Source organism: Ptiloglossa arizonensis, chromosome 2, assembly GCF_051014685.1.
Source record: "Ptiloglossa arizonensis isolate GNS036 chromosome 2, iyPtiAriz1_principal, whole genome shotgun sequence".
NCBI lineage: Eukaryota > Metazoa > Arthropoda > Insecta > Hymenoptera > Colletidae > Ptiloglossa > Ptiloglossa arizonensis.
In genome coordinates this window covers 30,803,605-30,824,725 of record NC_135049.1, presented here as the reverse complement: position 1 = coordinate 30,824,725, position 21,121 = coordinate 30,803,605, and the positions used below count along the sequence as shown (strand labels likewise).

The 21,121-nt window shown below is 51.9% G+C and overlaps 1 protein-coding gene across 1 annotated transcript in view; it reads left to right on the top strand.

Moving 5' to 3' along the window:
- Positions 1–21,121, top strand: part of Mthl1 (adhesion G-protein coupled receptor methuselah-like 1) — a 179,517-nt gene that overhangs the window by 129,203 nt on the left and 29,193 nt on the right. The window contains exon 5 of the mRNA XM_076304388.1: positions 19,955–20,139. Within this exon, the coding sequence (XP_076160503.1) occupies positions 19,955–20,139 (185 nt within the window). The remainder of the gene's footprint in view (positions 1–19,954; positions 20,140–21,121) is intronic.

The window sequence follows — 21,121 nt, the reverse complement described above, 5'->3', positions numbered from 1 at the left end:
TCTGTCCGAGAATCGCACCGGTACGCCCGAAACGTAAATAGGGCGAGTTTAATCAGGGTTCCTTGGTCCCGTGCATCGGTTAAAAATAATCGAAGAGAAAAATCGAACCCGAAAAGAGCCTTCGGGAAGATTTTTCTACCCAACTCTCCTCTGTTCTCTCGTTTCTATTTCTCTATCCGAATTCTCGATTCCGTCCGAGAATCGCACCGGTACGCTCGAAACGGAAATAGGGCGAGTCTCACCGCGGTTCCTTGGCCCGTGGATCGGTTCAAAAATAACTAAAGTGAAAAATCGAACCTAGAACGAGCCTTCGGGAAGATTTTTCTACCCGACTCTCCTCTGTTCTCTCGTTTCTATTTCTCTATCCGAATTCTCGATTCCGTCCGAGAATCCTTGCGCCGGTACGCTCGAAACGGAAATAAGGCGAGTCTAATCAGGGTTCCTTGGCCCGTGGATCGGTTCAAAAATAACTAAAGAGAAAAATCAAACCCGAAACGAGCCTTCGGGAAGATTTTTCTACCAGACTCTCCTCCGTTCTCTAGTTTCTATTTCTCTCGTTCCGAATTCCGCGTTCCCGTGTCGGTGAGAACGATCGAGGGATTCGAAAACAACGAGTCACGACGATCACCGGCGGGATATTCGAATTCCTGCCCGCGTCCCGCTCGAAAGAACGTTTAAATAGAAGACTCGAGCTAGCTCTCGAGGGGAAAGATTCCCGTGGGAATCTCTCGCGTGCCCGCGAACGTGGAGATCGTATTCGGCGGTCAAGTTCTCTCGATGGAAACATCATTTTGTGGCGGCGCACCCACACTTTCCACTAAAGGGAAAACTCACCACCAACCGTTCCCCGCAAGTGATAACCAATCTGCTCCGATCGGTATACATACGATCCCTTACCGATCTTCCAATGTCTGAACGTATAAGGCAAGGCCTGCTAGGATGTCTTAATGACGAGTCCACTATCAGGCCCGGGATGAAACGCTCTCCCCACTCCTTGTACCATCTTACTCGTTACCTATAGCCGCCAAAATTTTCTCTCGACGTTGCACCGACCGGTCGAGCACTGGGGAAAAATAATCGCGGGTAAGGTTAACGAGCGGTTTTCCGCGCGACGCACGAGTGCGAAACGGAAAAGGGTCCGGGGAGCGTCGCGACGCAAGAATGGATCCTTTTGTCGTGGCTCGTGGGTGACCGAACTTCCGTCTCTGCGAAGAAGAGACTTCCCTTTTTCCTCCCCCGTCGTCCTCCTCGTCCTCCTCGTCGTCGTCGTCGTCTTTCAGACCAGCTGCAACGTCGACGGATCATAATAGAAGCCGCATGAATGCGTAACGAGCGGGTTCGCGGCTCCTTCGATTTCGCGCGGAATAATTCCGTCGATAAATAATTCTGGCCGAGCGCCCTCGTCCCTCCCGGTGGCTCCTCGGTCGCCGCCTCCGCGGAGGTGGAACTTGGCTCGAGAAGTCGTCGCTTAAGCCGGATTCAGGCCTAATGGGCCGAGCAGTTATTCCACTCGGAGGGACCGAACGAGCTCCTCCGTCGACCGGCTTGAAGCTTTCATCCGGCCAGACGTTTCGCTAATGGCAGCCAAACTCCATCGCGCGAGTTGCATCTGCGAAACGCAGCTGGACGTTAATCTCGTTCCTCCGTGTCGGGGATCTTCCCCCCACCCCCCACCCGGCTAGCTCCGCCACCTCCTACGGGGGACATCGCGATTAGAGAGATCGTCTTTTTATCACGGGGACCACCGTGCTCGACGCGATACACCGTACCCGACTCCCGGGATCTTACCAACGATACGATCATCCCCTTGGCGAAACTACTACCGTGAAACGCGGCTTAAGCGCCCGAAACGAGGCTGCGTTCATTGTTTTCGACGGATTAGGTCCTTGCCGACCTTCCGTCGCGCGACCATCGCCTCGAGAACGATACAGACCGTGGAAACTGTTCCCCGAAACAAACCCAGTCCCGTTGCGTCTCTATGCTACCACTGGTACCTGTTTCTTCCCTTTCGGAGGTACTTCTGTCGCACAAACGACCTTTCGATGGTCCCGTCGCGACGGAAGATCTCTGCGAGACACTTTACGAAGAGATCCGATTTACGAGCGTCCGAGAATCGAACGTTTTGTACACAGAGATCGCTACTGTTGTCCAACCGGTGGGAAACAATCGACGCGGTCGTGTATACATTTAACGTTCGTTATTTTAGTTTACTTTAGACGATCGAGAGACCGTTACGTTTCTCGCGGTACTTGTTACCCATAGAGTCCCCGAAGGACCCTAAGAAAGGTCGTCGCGTCACTACTCGAACCCCATAGAGGAGCAACGGGCCAGGTATGTACGGTCCCGTGTGCAACCCAGTGCCTTTTACCGTCTCTTAAAAACCCTTCCAGCGACGGAAAGTCGATAGTCGCGCGAAACGTCGTAATGGCAACGGACGCGCACCGCGGGACAAAGTGCGCGTTGAAAAGCCACGTTTCGAGGTGCTGCGAGCAACGACGGACTCCCGTCGTCTCTAAAGATAGAAAGAAGACGCGTCGGCGGTTCAAGGGTCGAAGCGGCTGTCGGACGCAACGAGTTTTTACCGCCGTCGCCATTACGGAGGTTCTCGTACCGGTGAAAAACGGGTAGCCAGCTCCGGGCAACGTGGAACTCGAAGGTGGAGCACCGATCGTCACCGATGCGACACGCTGCACGCAACCAGCGTTATTATCCGGCCGGTATTGCGTTTATCGAGTGCCACCCGGTTAATGCGTTTCTTGCACACGCGTGCGACTCCGTTCTTCTTGCCAGTGTCCCCCGTGGATGCATCGAGCCCTTTGTGCGCGATCGTCTGCTCCTCGTCCGCTGTTCGAACATCCAGAAGGCTGTTTACCGTCTCCTCAATGCACGCCGCTGTGTCCTCGGTGTCTGGCGCGGACGAATTAATCCGGAAATTTTTAATCGAGCCCGCGCGATCTCCCGTACCGCGCTCTTAATCCTTTGTGGCTCGGGGAACGTACTCGAGCTTGAATGCGATCTTTCATTTCGCGTTACGACGGTTCTGCTTGTCTACAACGCGCATCCTTTCTTCGGTACGGTACAGTCGCTCGCGAAAGTATACCGATGACGTTGGAAACACCAGCCACGGATCGATGTACCGCGCGTGCATCGCTAGATGGCACGCGAGACGCCGCGGGACCGAGACCGAGTACCCGATTCGCTAAGTCCGTCCCCACCCTCGAGCCGCGTGGGCGGTACCCTTCGAGTCGTCGCTTCTCGGTAAACCTCGACGATCCGATCTTCCAATCGCGGGAAAGATCATGGGTGAAAAAAAAGAAAACCAACGATTTTTTCCGTCCGCGTAACGAGCGTAACCTGTTCGTTCGATCGTCTCCGTTTCCGATGATCCGACGCTTCGATCGCTCAGTCTACGCTGAATCGACGAGATCGCGGCATCGAGAAAGCAATACCATCGGCGCGGCGTTAACGATATCGATAACGCCGATTGAAAAATAAACGTAGCGAGTTTCTGCGCGTTCGCGTTGAACGCGTGGCCGCCGGATCGAAGTTACTCGAACAACGAGGGAAATCGTTTCGACGCCGGGAAGCGAAAGATAAATTTTTCTACCCGACGTTGCTAACCGGGAAGGTCTCGAGCAAGGACGACGGATAATCTTTGCGATAAATATTCATCGAAACACGGTCGATGGAGACCGAGAACTCCTTGTCAATGTCATTAGTCGGGACGATTTCTCCGCGAGTAGCTACGGTTACGAGTCACCGTGCACTTGCATCGATTGCTAGACGTATTCGGGTTTACGAAGGGTGACGGTGGTTCCTCGGCCGCCTGGTTTCCGTTCGTCTCCGCACCGGAGCGGAAGAAACGCGCGGCCGTCTTCGCGCTTTATTATTCCGTCACCGTCCCGCGGGAGATACCGAGGAAAGCCTCGTGCTCGACTCGTAGAACCGCAAAAAGGTCGAAAGAGCCGCGAAATCCACCGGCCACGATCCCCCGATCTTCCGCGCCGGTTTTATCGCTCGTAAAGCCAGGAGTTCTCGCGGCGTTCGCGGTTACTATAAACTACCGGCTGGATGGTTTTCTCGTTCGCGCTCGTAACTCCTCGAGATCGTCCTCGTGCTCGTCCTCGACGATCCTTTCGAACAATACCGTGGCCGCGCGAAGGTGGCTAATACGGGCGACGAACCTGAGCTTGACATCGGTCTTTAAGCCTGTCGACTGCAGCGGGGTAGGTGTACGAACCAGAAGGGACAGTCCACTACGAACGAACCACAGAGTACACGGTTCGCCGCGATAAAAGAGATAAAGACCGTAAAACCGACCGGCACACCGGAGATCGTACGCAGCAGCCGTTACGGTAGTAAACCCCAACGGGAGGAATCCGTACGCGGTCTGGAATGGATGAAAAGATTGAGAACGATCGATAATAATGTGACCGTGTCGCGCGTTGCTCCGACGAAAAGATATAGAAAGATGGATCCTTTGAGCTCGAACCTTACTTTTCGAACTTGTCCTCCGATCTATCGAAGAAACCTTTCGAACGGTTCGACTTTCGGTGAGCTACACAATGAGCTGTTACAATTCTCGAAAGAGTACTCGCTCTCTTGCAACCTAGGTTGTTCGTTCGAGAGTAAAGACGTTTCGATCTTTACTGTTAGGCTAGGTCTGGGTTAGGTCTGGGTTAGGTCTCTTACAAGCTAGGTAGTTTGTTCGAGAGTAAAAACGTTTCGAATCTTCACTGTTAGGCTGGGTCTGGGTTAGGTCTGGGTTACGTCTAGGTTAGGTCTCTTGCAAGCTAGGTAGTTTGTTCGAGAGTAAAGACGTTTCGATCTCCACTGTTAGGCTAGGTCTAAGTTAGGTCTGGGTTAGGTCTGGGTTAGGTCTGGGTTAGGTCTTTAATTTCCCTGATTTTCCAATCGGTATCCCTCGAAGAGAACCCGGAACTGCTGGTCGAACGGTAAATAAACATCGCTGTTTCGTATCGCGTCGTTCGTCTTTCGACTCGAGCGTGAAAAATCGAAGCGGTGAATAGCACGAGGGCAGACACGCGATTACAAGCCCGATTAAGTTGTTCCCGGTTGAACGGGACGTCAATTCGGTAACGATTTTCCCCCGGTGGCGAAAACTTGGTGTACGAGCTCAACTACCCGGGGAAAATCGGCTTCCGGTCTATCAATGGCACGCGCGTGCACTTCGGTTTTGTGGGTGAACATGGCGGACTAATGGCCATTTATCGACACTATCGGCTCGGGTGAATGGTGTCGAGGGGCAGGTTGGACGTTGAATGCCGCTTCCGTACACAGTTCGACGTCAAAGGGCTTCCTTCGGCGTCGCTCGATTCGGACCGCGTCGGTCTTGCGGATTTGCGGTTTTCGTCCATCCTCGGTTCTCCGGAATTCGATCGACAGTTTTACCAAGTATCGATCCGGGTGCATAGTTGTCCCGTCTCTTGGAGAATTCACGTCGTGGAAATTTTGCGTGGAAATTTCCCAGGAAAATTCCGTCCGCGAGTTCAATTATCAACGATCGCGATTCGTTGCACCATTTTAGGTATCGGTGCGCTACTGTGGCGTTTCTCATCTCTCTGGAAACTTTCCATCGATCGATGCAAGTATTACCATGATAAATTCGCCGAGTTACCGAGATGACGAATCGTCTTCGAGATTCGCGAGACGCGGTGGATACGGTTCGCGGGTTGCCGGGTACGACGGTACGGAGTTTTTGGCAACGAACGAAGCTTTTGTTTCGGCGCGGCGCGTAACTTCTTGGAACCGCGGGAGAAACGTAACGCGCGTGCGCGGGGACGAGAAACGAGCGAGATACGCGAGGTAAACGATCGTGAAAAATTCGCCCGGTCTCGCGGATATTTATCCGAAGCGGTCCGTTTGGGTAGATCCAAGGATCGAAAGTTTCGAGAGCGTACTATTTTTCCACTCGTCGTCGTTCAATCTCGAGGAAGAATCTCCGGTTGCTCGCGCTCTCGCGGCGTCGACTCGGAAATTTGTTCGAGCTCGAGGAGGACGCTCGTTGGAAGATTGGACGATTCGAGAGTCGTTGGCGCATCGAAAAGTGGTGCGTTTAAAAGTTGGAGGTTCGCGAGCCCGTTGCCAGGGGAAATACGTCCGGTTCGAGTTTAACGAAACTTTTCTCGGCTCGGCTCCGAACCGCGGCGATCCTTTGCGCGCGAACGATATCGCGTTTGTTCGAGATACGTCGCGCGTCGTACGTGCATCGAGGGTCGCGAGATTCGATAAATAATCGCGTCGCGGTTCTCGCGGCCTTCGATCTTCCTCGGAAATTTCTTACCTATCGTTTTCATCGAGCGCTAGTCGAACTTCTCGTTCGATCGACCGATCCTCGCGATAAATGCGCATTCGAGGGAACACACGAACGATCGTAAAGTCCGTTCGATCGAAGCGTTTCCACGTCGACGATAAAATACGAAAAAAACTTGGAATCGACGGTCTCGGTTCGGCGAACGAACGAAGATTTCGAGAGTTTCGAAAGCAAATCCGTGTATTTCTCTCGGCGATCGTAAAACACGGCGAAGACGGACGAGACCGGCTCGCGTATCCTGCCAAATTTCACGGCGATCGTCTCTACGGATCCATCGGTCCATTTTTAGGGCGTCGAATCTCGAAATAGAGCGTCTCGTTTCGTCGTTTCGCGTACGAGAAACCCGGAAGAATGGCGGTCCATCAAACCGAGAAAACATTCGCTTCCTGCCCCATTGGATCCTTATCCAGCGAGAGCGTCGTTCCAACGGAACAGAAACCAGACGGCCAATCCCCGCGGAAGAAGTCTGTTAGGACAATAATTCCCCGCTGGTGATCGAATTATACGCGGAACAAACTACCACCAGCCACCGTGGCGACTGCCGTGTCTGTCGTCCCGCCACCGCCATCCTCGGCCCTCCCTTTCCCCACCCGTTCCAGACCTATCCTCCCCTCACGCCTTCCTTCTCTCTCCGTCTCTCCTTTCTTCCAACGTAAACTCCGACATCCCCGCAATTTCTCCCGACTACCCCTTCCGTAGACTTCTCCACTGTTCCGCATTTGTGGCCCTTCATTTGCAGATAACCACTCGTGGAACCACCAAACAATCACCAGGACCCTCGAGTGCATCCTACCATTCGTTTCCTTCCTTCCTTCCTTCCTTCCTTCCTTCCTGACCTCCGGCGTTCCTTTTACTTCTCGACGACGTTTAAACAGTCAACAGCTGCGAAAAGATTCACGGACGAATCGCCTGGCAAAAAGTGCGGTGGTCCGTCGAGCAACCGGGAAAAAAAAAGATCTCCAGACCCTGTCGTCCTACGAGACGAGACGAAAATCATCCACCTGTGACCTCTTTCGAAATTTATCCACCGAAACGTTACGATCGAGAGCACGATCGAGACTCGTCGAACGATTGATAGTTTCGTCGCGTGGCCTAGCCCCACCACCCCCGAGATATCGAGTTTCCCGTTTACGTGATCGTTGGTCCCGTGAACCGCGCATGCGCGTCACCCCGCGTTTAGGGGCAACCCGGTCGTCGCCACTCGTTGAAATTTGATTCACAATGACGCCGCTTTATTGAAAACTGCGAACGGACACGCGCCGCGATAAATATCGAGAACGCGTTGCGGGATTAATTAAATTCGCGCGTTGTTTATACGACGCGGGAGGGAGGGAGGGAGCCCGTTAACGAATCAATTGAAATATCTGGCCGTGAACCTGGCCGTGGAAGGCCAGCTGATCCGACAATTATCGGATAGCTGTCCAATTTTCGTTATCGCGGTGGGCAAACGGGGAGAAAAAATACCGCGATAACGTTTTATTGCAACGATCCGTGGGAAAACGAAGAAGAAAGAAATTGGTCCGTTTTCCCCGGTTGTCCACGATTAGCTCGGCACGAGCCGCGGATCTTCGTCCCCGCGGATCATCGATTTCTCGTGGATCTCGACGGGGACGAGGAAACGACACCGAATACGATTCCCACCCTCGTCGAGGATACCGGGGATGATGTTTCGGTTTCTCGAGGCCCGCGAACACACGCACGCACTTGCACGCGTCCACAGTCGACTCTTCTTTTTCGGCCGTCTCCCTTTTCTTTCCCCCATTCCACACCCTTCTAAGTGGATCGATACCGGCGTCACCGGCGCGGTGTTTTGAATATCAACCCTCGGTTTTAGCCGAGGCGACGTATTTCGTCATCGTCGATGAAGAGAAGCGTGCCCGGAAGAAGAAGTCGCTCTTCGTTACCGCTGGAAGGCTAGACTTCTGGAGAGCCGAACACCACCACCGCTACCGTCATCCTCACCACCAACACCACCATCACCACCGCGACACCGTGTCCTCCTCTTGTAACCCTCGTGTTTATTTTCCTTCTGGTCCCTTCTGTTTTTCCTCCATTAGCGACTTCGACAACCCCTCGCCAACCGTACGCGAGCGCCCGTGTCTTCTCGCCACGGTTGGCTGTCTCTACCTCTCTGTTGTCGTTCGGTTATCCGCGTCAACAAACACCTGACAACTTCTCACGACTATCCCCGAAACGACTCGTCGGCTGAGTCTTCCTACGCGTGGACCTTCTCGCGACACCTTAACCTTCTTTCGCTTTTTTCCCTCATTCTTCCCTCGATCTGTAATCCATGATACGAGATTCCGAAACCGCGCCAATTACGGTCCCGAGAGCCTGGAATAACCCTGGACTTGAGTTTTTGCTTCCAATTTAGGATCGAGAATCGATCCAGTGAACACTTTAGGCTCGAAGACGCGAGCATTTTGTAATTTCCAATAACACGTTCAGTTTACGGTACAATGATTGGACAGAACGCTAAGCTCTCGATAGAATTCGACAGGTGACTCAACAGCATTTACACAATTGTACACGTTGGAATACGAGTTGGACCGATGTAGCCCTTGAAAAGTCAAGACACGGGGGAGGGGGTTGTTACCAGCTTGGATATTTTTCTTTTGGTGTCCCTACGTGACCGTTACGATCTAGTCGTCCATCACCATGCTCCGTTGCAGGACTCTATCATCTTCCACCGTTTAAATAAACCTTCTATTTACTTTTCTCTTGTGTTGAACAATTCCATTATTCCACACACTAGCGATACAAACAGTTCGACATCGAGGTTACACGTGTGTGTTATAACGTCGCGATTTGTGACCTTTAGAGTTCCAACAGGTTTCCCCCCTTCTCTTACTCGGTGGACAAATTCGTTCGAGTTCGCGTAGATCGTGATAGAGACACCGCGAGATTCTATTGGGTTGCTCCGAAAGTGATTTTGTTTTCCAAGACAGAGAATATACAATTTAATCAATTGTTCATACACTCTAAAGAAGTCGTGTTCCATTCTCGCCAAAAAAAAAGAAACGAAACGACTTTCCGTTCCAATAGAACGGCTGTCGTCGAATAATCCGCGTTAAATCAACGCGAGGTTTTCCCTCGAGGATAGATCGTCGCTCGATCTTCCGAATTGCAATTTCAAGGATCGGTTTCACCGCCGAACGGACGTTGGCGCTCAACGATCCCGGTTTCGCGAGCACGTCAATCTTTCCAGCTCTCGTACCGCGACTCCTCGTCGATTATGCAACTGCATTCCTCGAACCAGTTACGTCAAGGACGCGCATTCCACTCGCGATGCACGCCTGGAGTATCTCCGGGACGAATAGGCCCGATAGGATCCTACCGATCGATCGTGCTACCGATCGGGAGAGGGACCTAGCGATTAAGAGATTCTCGAACGTAATTCGCGTGCCCCGTTTCGATTCTCGAGTCGTTCGATAGCTCGCCAGTGGACAACGTTTCGTCGTTGAAAAATCGATGACTCTTTCTATCTCTCTCTCTTTTTTTCGTTCGCGGTCGAGGAGAGTTTTCGCGGTGATCGAGTTTCCGGCACGCCTCCTTCTTGTCGCTCGGCTCGCGGCAATTGCGCTGGAACTCCAAGAGATCGTAACGACGGATCGCCGGCAATTTTTCTCCGCGAAAAGGAGAGAACCCGTTCGTGCGGCACGCGAGACACGATAACGTCCCGCGAACCCCCGACGATCACCTCTTTTCACCGATCGAGCGATAAGACAACGCGATACCTCGTACCTCTGTAACGTTCCGCCAACCCTTGACGAACTTATCGCGACCGCGACCAGATTCCGACACTTTCGATTTTAAACGCGCCGAGCTATCGAATCGTTCTCGATCTTGATACCATCCTTTCGGTCGATAATTGGGGGAAGCTAGAGCCGAAGAATCGCAAAAGAAACGAGACCTCTCGATAGATCCGACAAAGGTTCGTTCTGGTTGGACAAGGTTGCTTCTCGCGCAATGAATTTTTTTTTTTTGCACTGTCGTAAACGTGTAGATTATATTGGGTTAGGTCTGGGTTAAGTTTGGGTTAGGTCGCGCGAACCCCCGACGATCACCTCTTTTCACCGATTTTGCGATAAGACAATGCGATTCCTCGTACTTCCGTAACGTTTCGCCAACGCTTGACGAACTTATCGCGATAAGATTCCAACTGTTGTAAAGATCGGAATTTTAATATGTAGTTTATTATAATATGCACTGATCTTGCGTATCCAGAAGTAGAGTTTTTGTACATATGAGAATACAAAGTCCGAAGAAACAAGTATACAGTAATATACCTTGACCTGAACGACGACAGTGTCGGGTGATCTTCGTGACTCTCGACTTGGAACTGAATAGAAAAACCCCAAAAGAAAAATATCCAAACCGTTGACGACCCTTCCGCGCCAATATGGAGACACTCCTTAAAACTGACATCGACCACTCGCTATCGACATCTGCCACTCTTAGGATCATTGTTGATCCTAACCGTCCTCGACCTTGATACGATCCTTTCGTTCGATAATTCGGGGAAGCTAGAGCCATAGAATCGCAAGAGAAACGATACGAACTTCGAGCGAAACGAGATCTCTCGATAGATCCGACCAAGGTTGCTTCTCGTGCAATGAATTCTTTTTTGCAATCGGTCGTAAACGTGCAGATTATATTGGGTCGTTCGGAAAGTCGTTTCGTTATCCAAAATGGGGAATATATAATTTAATCAAAGGATTTAATTAATTTCACCCCCCAAAAAAAAAAAACCAAACGACTTTCCGAACGACCTGGTTTATCGTAATACGCGGAGATCTCGCGCATACAGTAATACAGTGATTCGATCTTAAGCGAACGACGAACATCACTGCTTTTCTCGAAGAAACACACTCCGTAAAACCCTAGTCGTTGCTGCATTTATTCCAACGTGCTTAAAAGAACTCGAAAATAAAAACGCGTTCAGAGTAACGTCACTGTTTCGAATTGAAATCGAATCTCGAAGGAAGGATTCGAACTCTTATCCATTTGGTCTGGGCCAGCTTCGAATAGCTCGATCGTCTCTGCGTTCGATCCAAAGCGGATCGATCGGTTCGAAAACACACTTACGAACAATTCTTGTGTAAATCCACGATCCTCTGTCCCCGAGAAGACAGCTTAAATTTCCAGGAAGACCGTACAAGCAAGATGTACCGCGCGGCGAGAGCCGTCGAAACGGAGACTCTCTCGGTGAAAAAGTTGTCCCGGTAGACGAGCACCATTTGCTATCGTCTACTCTCCCTCTTTGAGTGGAAAGTTTCGAAGAATGTCGTGCACGCGGGCCACGTGTGCCGTATGAATTATTTCACCGGGTTTTTCCGCCGTGTACGCGCTAGACGAGAACCCTTCCGCTCTAATTGCCGTAATCGGTTCGACGACGTTACTCGGTAATATTGAAAATTCTACGCGAGCCAGGCGTCATTGCCCTCCGCGAGGTAGGGAACTCTTGGCCCGTTCGTCTTGAATTACTCCCGCAGAGGGTACGTTAAGCTCGGTTGCGAAGGGGTGAAAATGGACGCGGTAGAGAGGGGTTGGAAAGGAGCAGCAGCAGCAGGTTTCATCCAACGGGAGAGAAACGGATAGAGAAACGAAGAGAGCGAGTTCCATTCCAACGGGACAACGGGAACCCCTCCTGGTCATTATCTTCCCGCTTTGCCAGTCGTAATCGACGTCTAATTCCGGAAGTACAATATTGATTATGCGGAAAACCGGGCGACGAGCAATGCCCGGCCGACGGTCTCCCGCCAAGAAGCAAACCACTTGGCGCCCCTTGTAATTCCGCGGCTATACGGAATTTATATTCTCATCGACGTTACCGTCTCCACGGAACCGAAGCAAGAACGTGCATCGGGTAGGTCAGTCGGGGGTCCGAGGGGGGACACGGAGACGCCCTGTAATTGTCACGATCGTCGTCGGTTATCGCGGCTAATTAACGTCCGTTCGTTAGCTGCTCTTTCCCGCAGTCACCGGTCGCCTCGCGGTGCGCTTTAACGTCGTCCTTTTCGCTCGTCTACTTCTTCTCGAAGCCTCTCGTGCTCCCGAGACGAGGAAACGTTGATCACAAGGCGGGATTAAGAGAGCCTACGACCGATCGGGGCTGTTTTTACGCGAATTTTTCCTTCCCTTTCTTCTCGATGCCGGGGAGACACCGACGGTGGTACACGTGACTCTCGAAGGAACGATTGAACGGAAGCTGTAATAAAATAATTACCCGGAGTGCTCGTTATTTCGAGCTCACCGTTACTCGACGCTGAACGATCGATCGTGCGACTATAAGAAGAAAAAAAATTGTACTTTACATATTCCGTCGTTGGTTCTCTCTCTGCGACTTTTCCCATTTCCACGCGTACGATCGATTTCACGCGAAGAAGATTCCACGGTAGCAAAGGTTCGTCTTTCAAATACACCGAAGAAGTTTCCAATACACCTCGATGCACCGTCGATGGTTAATTTCAACGTTAAGAAGAACGAAACGAAATTCAAGGAAAGGACGCATCGGTTCGACGTTGAAACGCGTAGACTCGAGACCGAAGGAAGAAACGCATCGCGTTTTCTTCGACGCTTTTATCGATAGCACCGGGATTCGAGCCTCGCGACTAATTGCACGATCGATGATCTTGAAACCGCGAACGGTTACGAAGGAACTGGTCTCCGAGCGGACGCCTAATCGGACGAACTCGTTGCATCAGCGATACACTCGCAGCGGGTAATTGGCGAACGATAAAAGCATTCTTTGTTCGTTGGAATTTTTTCACGGTCGGCGCGTCGCGAAACGACCACGGACAAATGGACGATCCCACGGATCGATGGCGGAACGCTCGAACCGTTCGAGTAGTATAAACGGGCAAATAGAACCGCGACGGATAGATAAATCGACAGGTCGGGGAGGAGGCGAACGGTTGGGAAGCGAGAAATTCTCGCGGCTCGACGCGAACTTCTCTCGCACTTAACCGCCACTCGGAAACTTTTCAATAAAGCGCGGCTCACTTTCCATACGTTCCAGGGTTCGAGAGGGTGGTGTAAAGTTTCGGGCGCTATCGTTCCCTACGCAACATTTCCCGTATTCCCCTGCGCGACACCACTCGGAACGTCGCGGATTATCGTTCTCGATCTTCTTTCCCCGTGGAAGTTCGCCCCGGGGTCGCTCGGCGCGCGTTCAAGGACCGCTCGAGATTAAATTAATTCGTCCGCGGATCTTAATTTCCTCCTGGTAATTTATTTCACGGTACCCGCGCGATTAGTCGCTAAGCCCGACGGATAATAATTATTTCGATCCGCGACCACGGGGAAATTTATGCCGCGTAATCTCGTTACCGTCGAAGAACGACCGAGCTTTCAACGGTAGATAGATTTTTCATTCCTTCTCTCGTCCAGACCGTACACCGAGTCGATTAACCGTTAATGGGTGCGACCCGATAACCGTTAGAAATTTTAGAAGCTTCTCGAGATTGTATCGCAAGCCGAAAATGATGACAATGTTTCGCGTTCGGAACGGAAGAAACGTTCTTCTTTTTCGATCGGTGCGCGTTGAACGATCGGCGACAATTTCGGAGCAATCGCCCGAACGATTCGAAGCGGAGACGGTTGGTAAAGGAGATACCCTTGCCGCGATCGAAAGCGGAGTGGATCGTCGCGGAGAAACGCGAGCAAACCGGGCGGTGAATCGGAGCAGAAATAAACGACCGCGAACCAGTAGCGCGACGGTAAGCGTGTATCGCGCGTGTGGGACGTTCGCGACGCACTTTTCAGATCTTCGGGAGAAAGAAAGGAGTTACGAGTTCTCGGTTGCGGAGCATTTGGATATTTTTAACGGGAGGTTCGCGTTATCGCGTCCAGTGGCCGCGTCGGCCGCGTAAAAGAACCAGAGGAATCCGAGAACGTTCAATTTCCAAGCGTTTAAGAACGTTTCATCGCGAACCGGTTCTTGCACGTTTGCGCAAACCGCCGACGAGATAAATAATATCTTCTCTGTCCATCTTGCTCCCCCGTAATGACCTATCCTTCCCGTTCCGTATTCTCCGCGAGCCGTGGCGCGATACCGTCGGCTAGAACGTACCTCTAACTGCCACCGCTGCTAATTGCCGTCCGTATAATTACCATATCGGGGAGATAAATATAGGGCTCTTACCTTCTGCCTACGAGACGGTCACCGACGTTCCGTACCGCCGCGTGTGCGCCCCGAGAGATACAGAAGTCGAGAGACGGAAAACGCCGGTCTCTAATTTGCCAATCTTTTTTCCTTCTTTTCTTCTTTTCCTCCTCTCCTTCGCTCCCCTTCTTCGTCTTCTTCGACCGAAGGTAACCAAGACGCGACACGTCCCGCGACGCGAGATTTCGACGCGGAGACCGCGACTTTGCGCAGCGGCTATTCCTCGCGCGTTCCAACGGGATACTACGGATTACTCGAAACGTTTCCAACGCGTTTCGAGCGCGTTTCGAGCGCGTTCCGGAGATCTTTCCACGCGCAGAGACAGGTCAGCTCGAGCATCGTACAGGTGCGTAAAATCTTTCACCGGAGAACCAAAAACTTGCTCACCGTGAACTCTGGTTCACCGGTTACTCGATCGCCCGGAGCGTCTCCGAATGGAAATTTGGATTCTAAATTCGTGAGTGACATATTTCCCACTTGCTCGGAAACGATCAGCGCAAATTGACGTTGACGCTTAAAAAAATGTTGTTCGCCCTGATAATTGTCCTCTCTCGCAATTAGCCGGACCCGTGACGCGATTATCCATCGTAACGCGATTAAATTTGTACTCGTACCTCGAGTATTGTCCAGCAAGGGTGTCGTTCTTCGGAAAGTTGGCGCAAGGGTGATTCCTCCGCGCAAACTCCCCGTCGATGATTCCTCGCCGTTGCAGCCGTTTCTCCCTTTTGGCAAATACGCACGATAAATACGCGCCGGGTAACAGAACACAATTAAAAGAATCTATTGCGAGGAGTCCTTTGTCAGGGGGCTAAGCCGACTCGTTTCTCCGGCTTTCTTCCTCGTCGTGCGCTCGCTCCACGGATAATGGAATACGTATACTTCGTCGAAGCGGGGACGGGCCGGAGTCGCCGAATGGAAAACCCTTTCTGGGAAATCCATTATTGCAAAAATAACCTTTATCTCTTCCGTGCTCCGACAATGGGTTATACTCGCGGAAGAAGGGAGAGAGAGAGAGAGAGAGAGAGCAATCCCCGCGCATAATCCTCTTTGTCACGGAAGACGTCGTCGTTCGCAAATTGCCCCTGCAACCGGCGACACCGAAACCCTCCTCCTCCTTCTCCTCCTCCTCCTCCACGGGGAGTAAGCGAGCGCGGGAAACAGGGGCATAAAAATGTTTGCGATACAAGAACCTAAGAGCTGCAAGAACATAACTGCCCCCTAATTTCCCCCGCTGCAATAAGTATACTCCCGCTGAACACGACACCGAGCCACTTTCTTTTTTCTTTCCTTCGGATCGATGGAATAGAAAGAATCAGGGTCGGTTATTTTTGTACACGACTCTTCGAGAGAGACGTTTCCTAAGTGTTGCTTCCAAGCAAGGTTTCAAATTTGGCGCAAGTTTTCCAAAAACTTGTACCGATAAACAATGCACGGTTCGAAGAAAGTGTCGCTAATAGCGTCTCGATACGATTTTGTATATTTCTCGGTACAATTTACAAACGACGCAAATTTTTCCCTCGTTACGCGCGCTACAATTACGATTCCCCGCGTAATCGTCCGTAGCTTTTATTCCGAGCTCCTTTTCGTTCACCGGGCAAGTGTCAACCGGCGAGTACTTTTATCTTATGCGATGGGTTTTCCCGTGATCGTTGGTTGGCCGGTCCCTCGGTTTCCAAGCGGGAAACGGGCTAGGGTGGAAAATTATCGTGGCACCGTTCCGACATCGAACGCGAGACGCGAACCCACCCCCTACCACCCCCCGAAACCATCTACCCCCTCCTCGTCTGTCGCCCACCGATGGGAAACTTTCCTCTCGACCGTGGACCCGACTAATCGCGCGCGTCGGCCGCGGTGACGGCTAATTAGCGACTCCGGAAATGAACCGTGCCGCCAGGAATTAATATCTCTCGCTTCGTCCTTTTCCTTTCCACTTTTTCCCTTTTTTTTTTTTCTTTTTTCCCCTCTCCGATCCTTCTCCTGGTCGTCCTCCGGCGAAGACACGACGAGAGGCGCGCCGCTGGTCGTCCGCGGAACGACGACGCCTCGCCACCGGTGCCGCTGGTAATTGAGTCGGTGATTAGGGGAATAATCGCGGAGGTAATTAGAGAAAGAACACGATTCCGTCGCGTTCAACTACCCCTTTAACGTCCCGTTGACACACTCGTATCCCGTCCTGAGCTGCTTTCGAGTTACGTTTACGGTCGAGCCGGACTACTCGCCTACGAGATAACGTTCCATTAACGACCTCGCGCGATTAAGTCGCTCTCCGCTCGCCGGGCCCTGATCGCTGGAACGCGCGACTATCGCTAGCCGAGACTCGGGGACCGATAGGATCGAGGGATCGTAAGTGGGATTCGATGAGAGATACGCGCCCGGTGTCTACCAGTGCTTCGAAAAACGTACGAGGGAGAAACCTAACGGAATTACGTACCGACGAGAGAGGAACGTTTCGTTGTTCGATATTTTTTTCCCGCTCGTGTACAGGGTACATCATTTTTCCACCTATCGGTTAGCAGGTGTCGCGACGAATCCGGTTGAAAAACGTACTCGTGCTCTCGACTCGTCCGAAAAAAAAAAAAAGGAAAATTGTACACGGTCGCCGAAGAAGTCTCGTCGGCGCCCTCCCCGGCTCGGTGCCACGTTAATTTCCACTTTTTGACAATGGGTCGGTAGCCGACATTTGCCATATCCGCAACGACGTCGCTCCCGATAGGGTGCAATTTACGAGCAACAACCCTCCGCGGTAAAGCTACCCCTACCCCCTTTCACGGGGGCACAGTTGTTATAGCGACGTTAAACTAGCCAGACAATGACGAAGCTTTACGATTCCGGGGGCCAGTCGTTGGGTCGGGACGTCGGGGTCGAAATTTAACGAATTCGAAGGTCTCGTTAATAATCCGCGCCGATAAATTCGCCGACGACGCAACCACGAGTGACCCTATTATCCGCGGGTACGTCGCGACCGTCTCCCCTCCGTTTCGCGTCCAAAGTCCGCGCAGCTCGTTTTAACGCGGCCCAGCCTCTCTTTTCCGATGCAATTAAATGCAATTCGATTCCCATTATCTCTCGTCGAAGCCGAGAAAACAATTTCGCCTCGTCGTCCTCCTCCTCGTCGTTGTTGCGGTGAAAAGTAGAGGAGGTAGGGGGGAATTGAAAAAAAAAAGAAGGAAAAAAGGAGAACCGCGTGTATCGCGTCGTTGTCACCGGGAGAGCCACCCGCTCGGCGTTCCGTCCGCGAGGAAAACGGATTCCGCGCGGAGAGAACGCTAGTTAGCGCGAATGGATTTTTATCGTTTTGCGTTCCATCGAAATTCTCCGTTAATGGGCAAAAAGAGAGGAATTGTTCTCTCGCGCGTTCGAGAGGATGACGCCAGTTTTCAAGCAGGTTGTCGTTGCGATTCTTTCGACTTTATCGAAGGAAAGTAACGATCGCTCGTGCGTTCCATCCGCGAGGATGGATTCCAATCCACGGTGAGACCGCTCGGAGAATTTTTCCGTAATTTTTCACTGGCTGCGCGAACCTCGAAGATTTTGAATGTTAATGTCCCCCGGTGACGTTTTCGCGGCAATTAACGCGTAGAAGTGTCCTTCCATTTCGCGGTGTTATTGCTCGTCACGGTTAATTAGATCGTTAGTCGTGGCAAATTCAGCGGTCGTATTCGGAGGGGAGTGAACCGTAGCCACGAATCTCGTGGACGAGCAAATGGCCGCCATTCGACCCCTACCGCGCTCGGTCCCGATGTCCGATCCCGAGCGCGCCCGATCGCGACGTCCCTTTTATTGCGTCTCTCGTCATCTTCTGGAGTTTCATTTTTAACTGGAACAGTGCCAATCCGCGCCGTTTCTTTCTTATTGCGCTTCGTTTGGGTTTTTCGGGCGAGCGAGGTGGCGCGTGGTGGCCGCGATTTGCATCGAGCCGAGCGCAAAGACCGACGTTCGCGCGGATAGATAGATAAGATCGTTTCTTTCGCACGGGAATAGAGTCCCTTAACGCGTTACCAGCGATCCCCAGATCGGCTATCGCGCACGTGCAACGACCACGGTGTTTTTTTTTTTTTTTTTTTTTTTTTTGCACGTTCACCGTGCACGGAACGAACACGAACGTGTCGTAGCGTCGCATATTCGCTCACCGTGAATCTTATTGCAAAAGAACGTTTCGACGATCGGTCTGGAAGAGTACCTTTCGAAAGGACTGGAAGTGGAACAATTTTCAAACGCGAGCGTTTGTTGCGTAAAAGAGTACGCACTTTGCGAGAGAAATATGGTTTAAAGAAACTAATCACCTTTGGACAACGTTGAATCTCGAACCCTTGTAAACGAACGACCGCGGAGAATTGTAGAAATTAGAGTGATCGGGGTTTCGGATAATCGACGCGTTCAGCCGTGTTTGGGAAGCGTACCGGCGCGGATCCGAGGTGAATACACGCCGAAGGTATAAACGTTCGAGGGAAAACATCCGCGAACGAACAAATACGCGCGAGAAACGTTCCGCGTACGTACGGGAATAAAAGAGTCGGGGATCGAACGATGGTATAAATAGCGAAATAGAGCGAAACGAAAACGAGAAACCGTGGGAGGAAAGTAGGACGAGAGCGCGTGAACCTCGCGGAACGTTATGGAGCGTCGGTTATCGTACGATTGTCGCTCAGAAAGCACCGTTTCGCGAACGAAAATAGAACAGCGGGGAGTGTCGTTCGCAATGCCTCGAAGTTGAAACACGAGAGCGGCCTCTGCGAGTTGCATAATAACATCGGGAGCACGGTTACCGCTTGTCCGGGGATGCTAATGGTCGCGAAACTTTCCGGGTAAACTCTCGCGCGAAACTCGCGCGTTTCACTGTCGGGACTGGACGAGGAAAGGGTGGAAGCTTTAGAGAAGAAAAAAAAAAAAATTGGTCCTCTGGCCCGTGTTCGACGAGCTCGAGGAACGCGAGCGGTGCATCGATTGCATCCAAGGTAATCGTTTCGGGTAGCGTCGATTTCCGCTCCCCATTGGGTTCTTCTCGCCTCCGTTGATTACGTTTCGCGAAATCTCTTGGCACAGTTCACGCGGAGGTAACAATTAATAAATCCTACTTAGAGTCTGGAAGATATATTCCCTACCCGTTGAACGAAGGTCGAGAAAAAGATCGAATTTATCGGGCACGTCTAGTGGCACGTTGCGCGCCCGGTGTCGTTGATTACGCGAAACGACGAGACCATCGATCGCGCGGATGGAAGGAACGCTTCCCGGGTAACTTTTATTCCCACCGGTTCTAATGGAACTCTCCATACGGAAAGGAGGAACTCGACTACGCGGGATTGTCGGAGTGTTTTATTGTTCGCGTTCCAGGGGCAACGTTTAAGTGCACAGAACGATCTCGTGTTTCGTGGCTTCCGTTGCCGCGCGCGCGCGCCTTCGAAACCCCCGCTCGTCCCGGTTGACCAACCTTTTCTTCCTTTTTGCCGTTGCAGGGACCTGAGACCAGCCAGCTTGGAGAAAGGCCAAGAGACTCTCAGACTGCGAGTGTACGCCTGCTACGCCTGGGGTGGGCCCCTCCTAGTCGCCGGGCTGGCCGCCCTTCTGGATCATCTTCCGCCCCAACCTCAGTACACATTTCTCCGGCCTCGTTTCGGCGAGAAACAGTGTTGGTTCTACGGTAAGTTCCAGCTCGTGCCTCTTGCTCCGCTACCATGAAATCCTGTTCGGCTCGCGAAGCCTTCGGGTAGCTTTGAACTCGTCGTCGAGGAAAGTTTGCTCGTCGAAAGAGTCGCCGAGTAGTCGGTAGGGAAAACTCGACTTTAATCAAAGCTCCGGGCACACCGCGTTCGTTGGTAGACCGATTCGTACAGGGTGCTCTTAAATAGCAAACGTTCCCTGCGAACGGCTCGTTAAAGCGAACGACGGAAAAGCATCGGGTGGGATCACGGAACGGGTTCGACCCAGTTACGAGTCGCGGCGAATAAAAATTTTCCCGATCGTGATCCACGCCGCGTAGGGATTCCAGTTTCCCGGGAACGATTTAATAGCATCGTGCGCTTTGGCGGTGATCGGATACTTCGAACGCGCGAAACTGTCGCGGTGATAATTCCTCGAGCAAACGGAAAGAGATCGCCCCGGACGATAATTAATTCGCACCCCTTCCCGATACCAGCACCGCGAATTAATTGGATTTCGCGTCGCGCGCGACTTATCGGTGAATTAATTTCCGTGGACGTCGGGACGCGGGGATATCTGTTGTTCCGTTGTTAGGACGACAGTTCGACCGGACTTGGTGACATTAGTAACGGATCAGTTCCACAGACGGTAATGGAGCCTATTACCGAAAGTAATACACGCCAGGAAGGAGGTACGGGGGACGGACGGTTAACACGTAATTCCCTGTGATCCGATTATTCCGCTAATTAATAGGACTGGTCAGTCGTGTTCCGAGCGCTGATTAAATCGGTTTCGTTAATCGATCGATCGGTGGGAGACCCGCGGATTAATTGCTAATCAAGGCCCGTTCGCGGTGGCTGCGTCCGTCCTCGATGAAAAGTTACTTCGAGCTCCCGACCGAGGATTTCCGAGATATTCGACCCTGGATCGTTCAGCTTCGAACGTGGCGCGAAACGGAATCGACCGGGTGAAAAGTACATCGT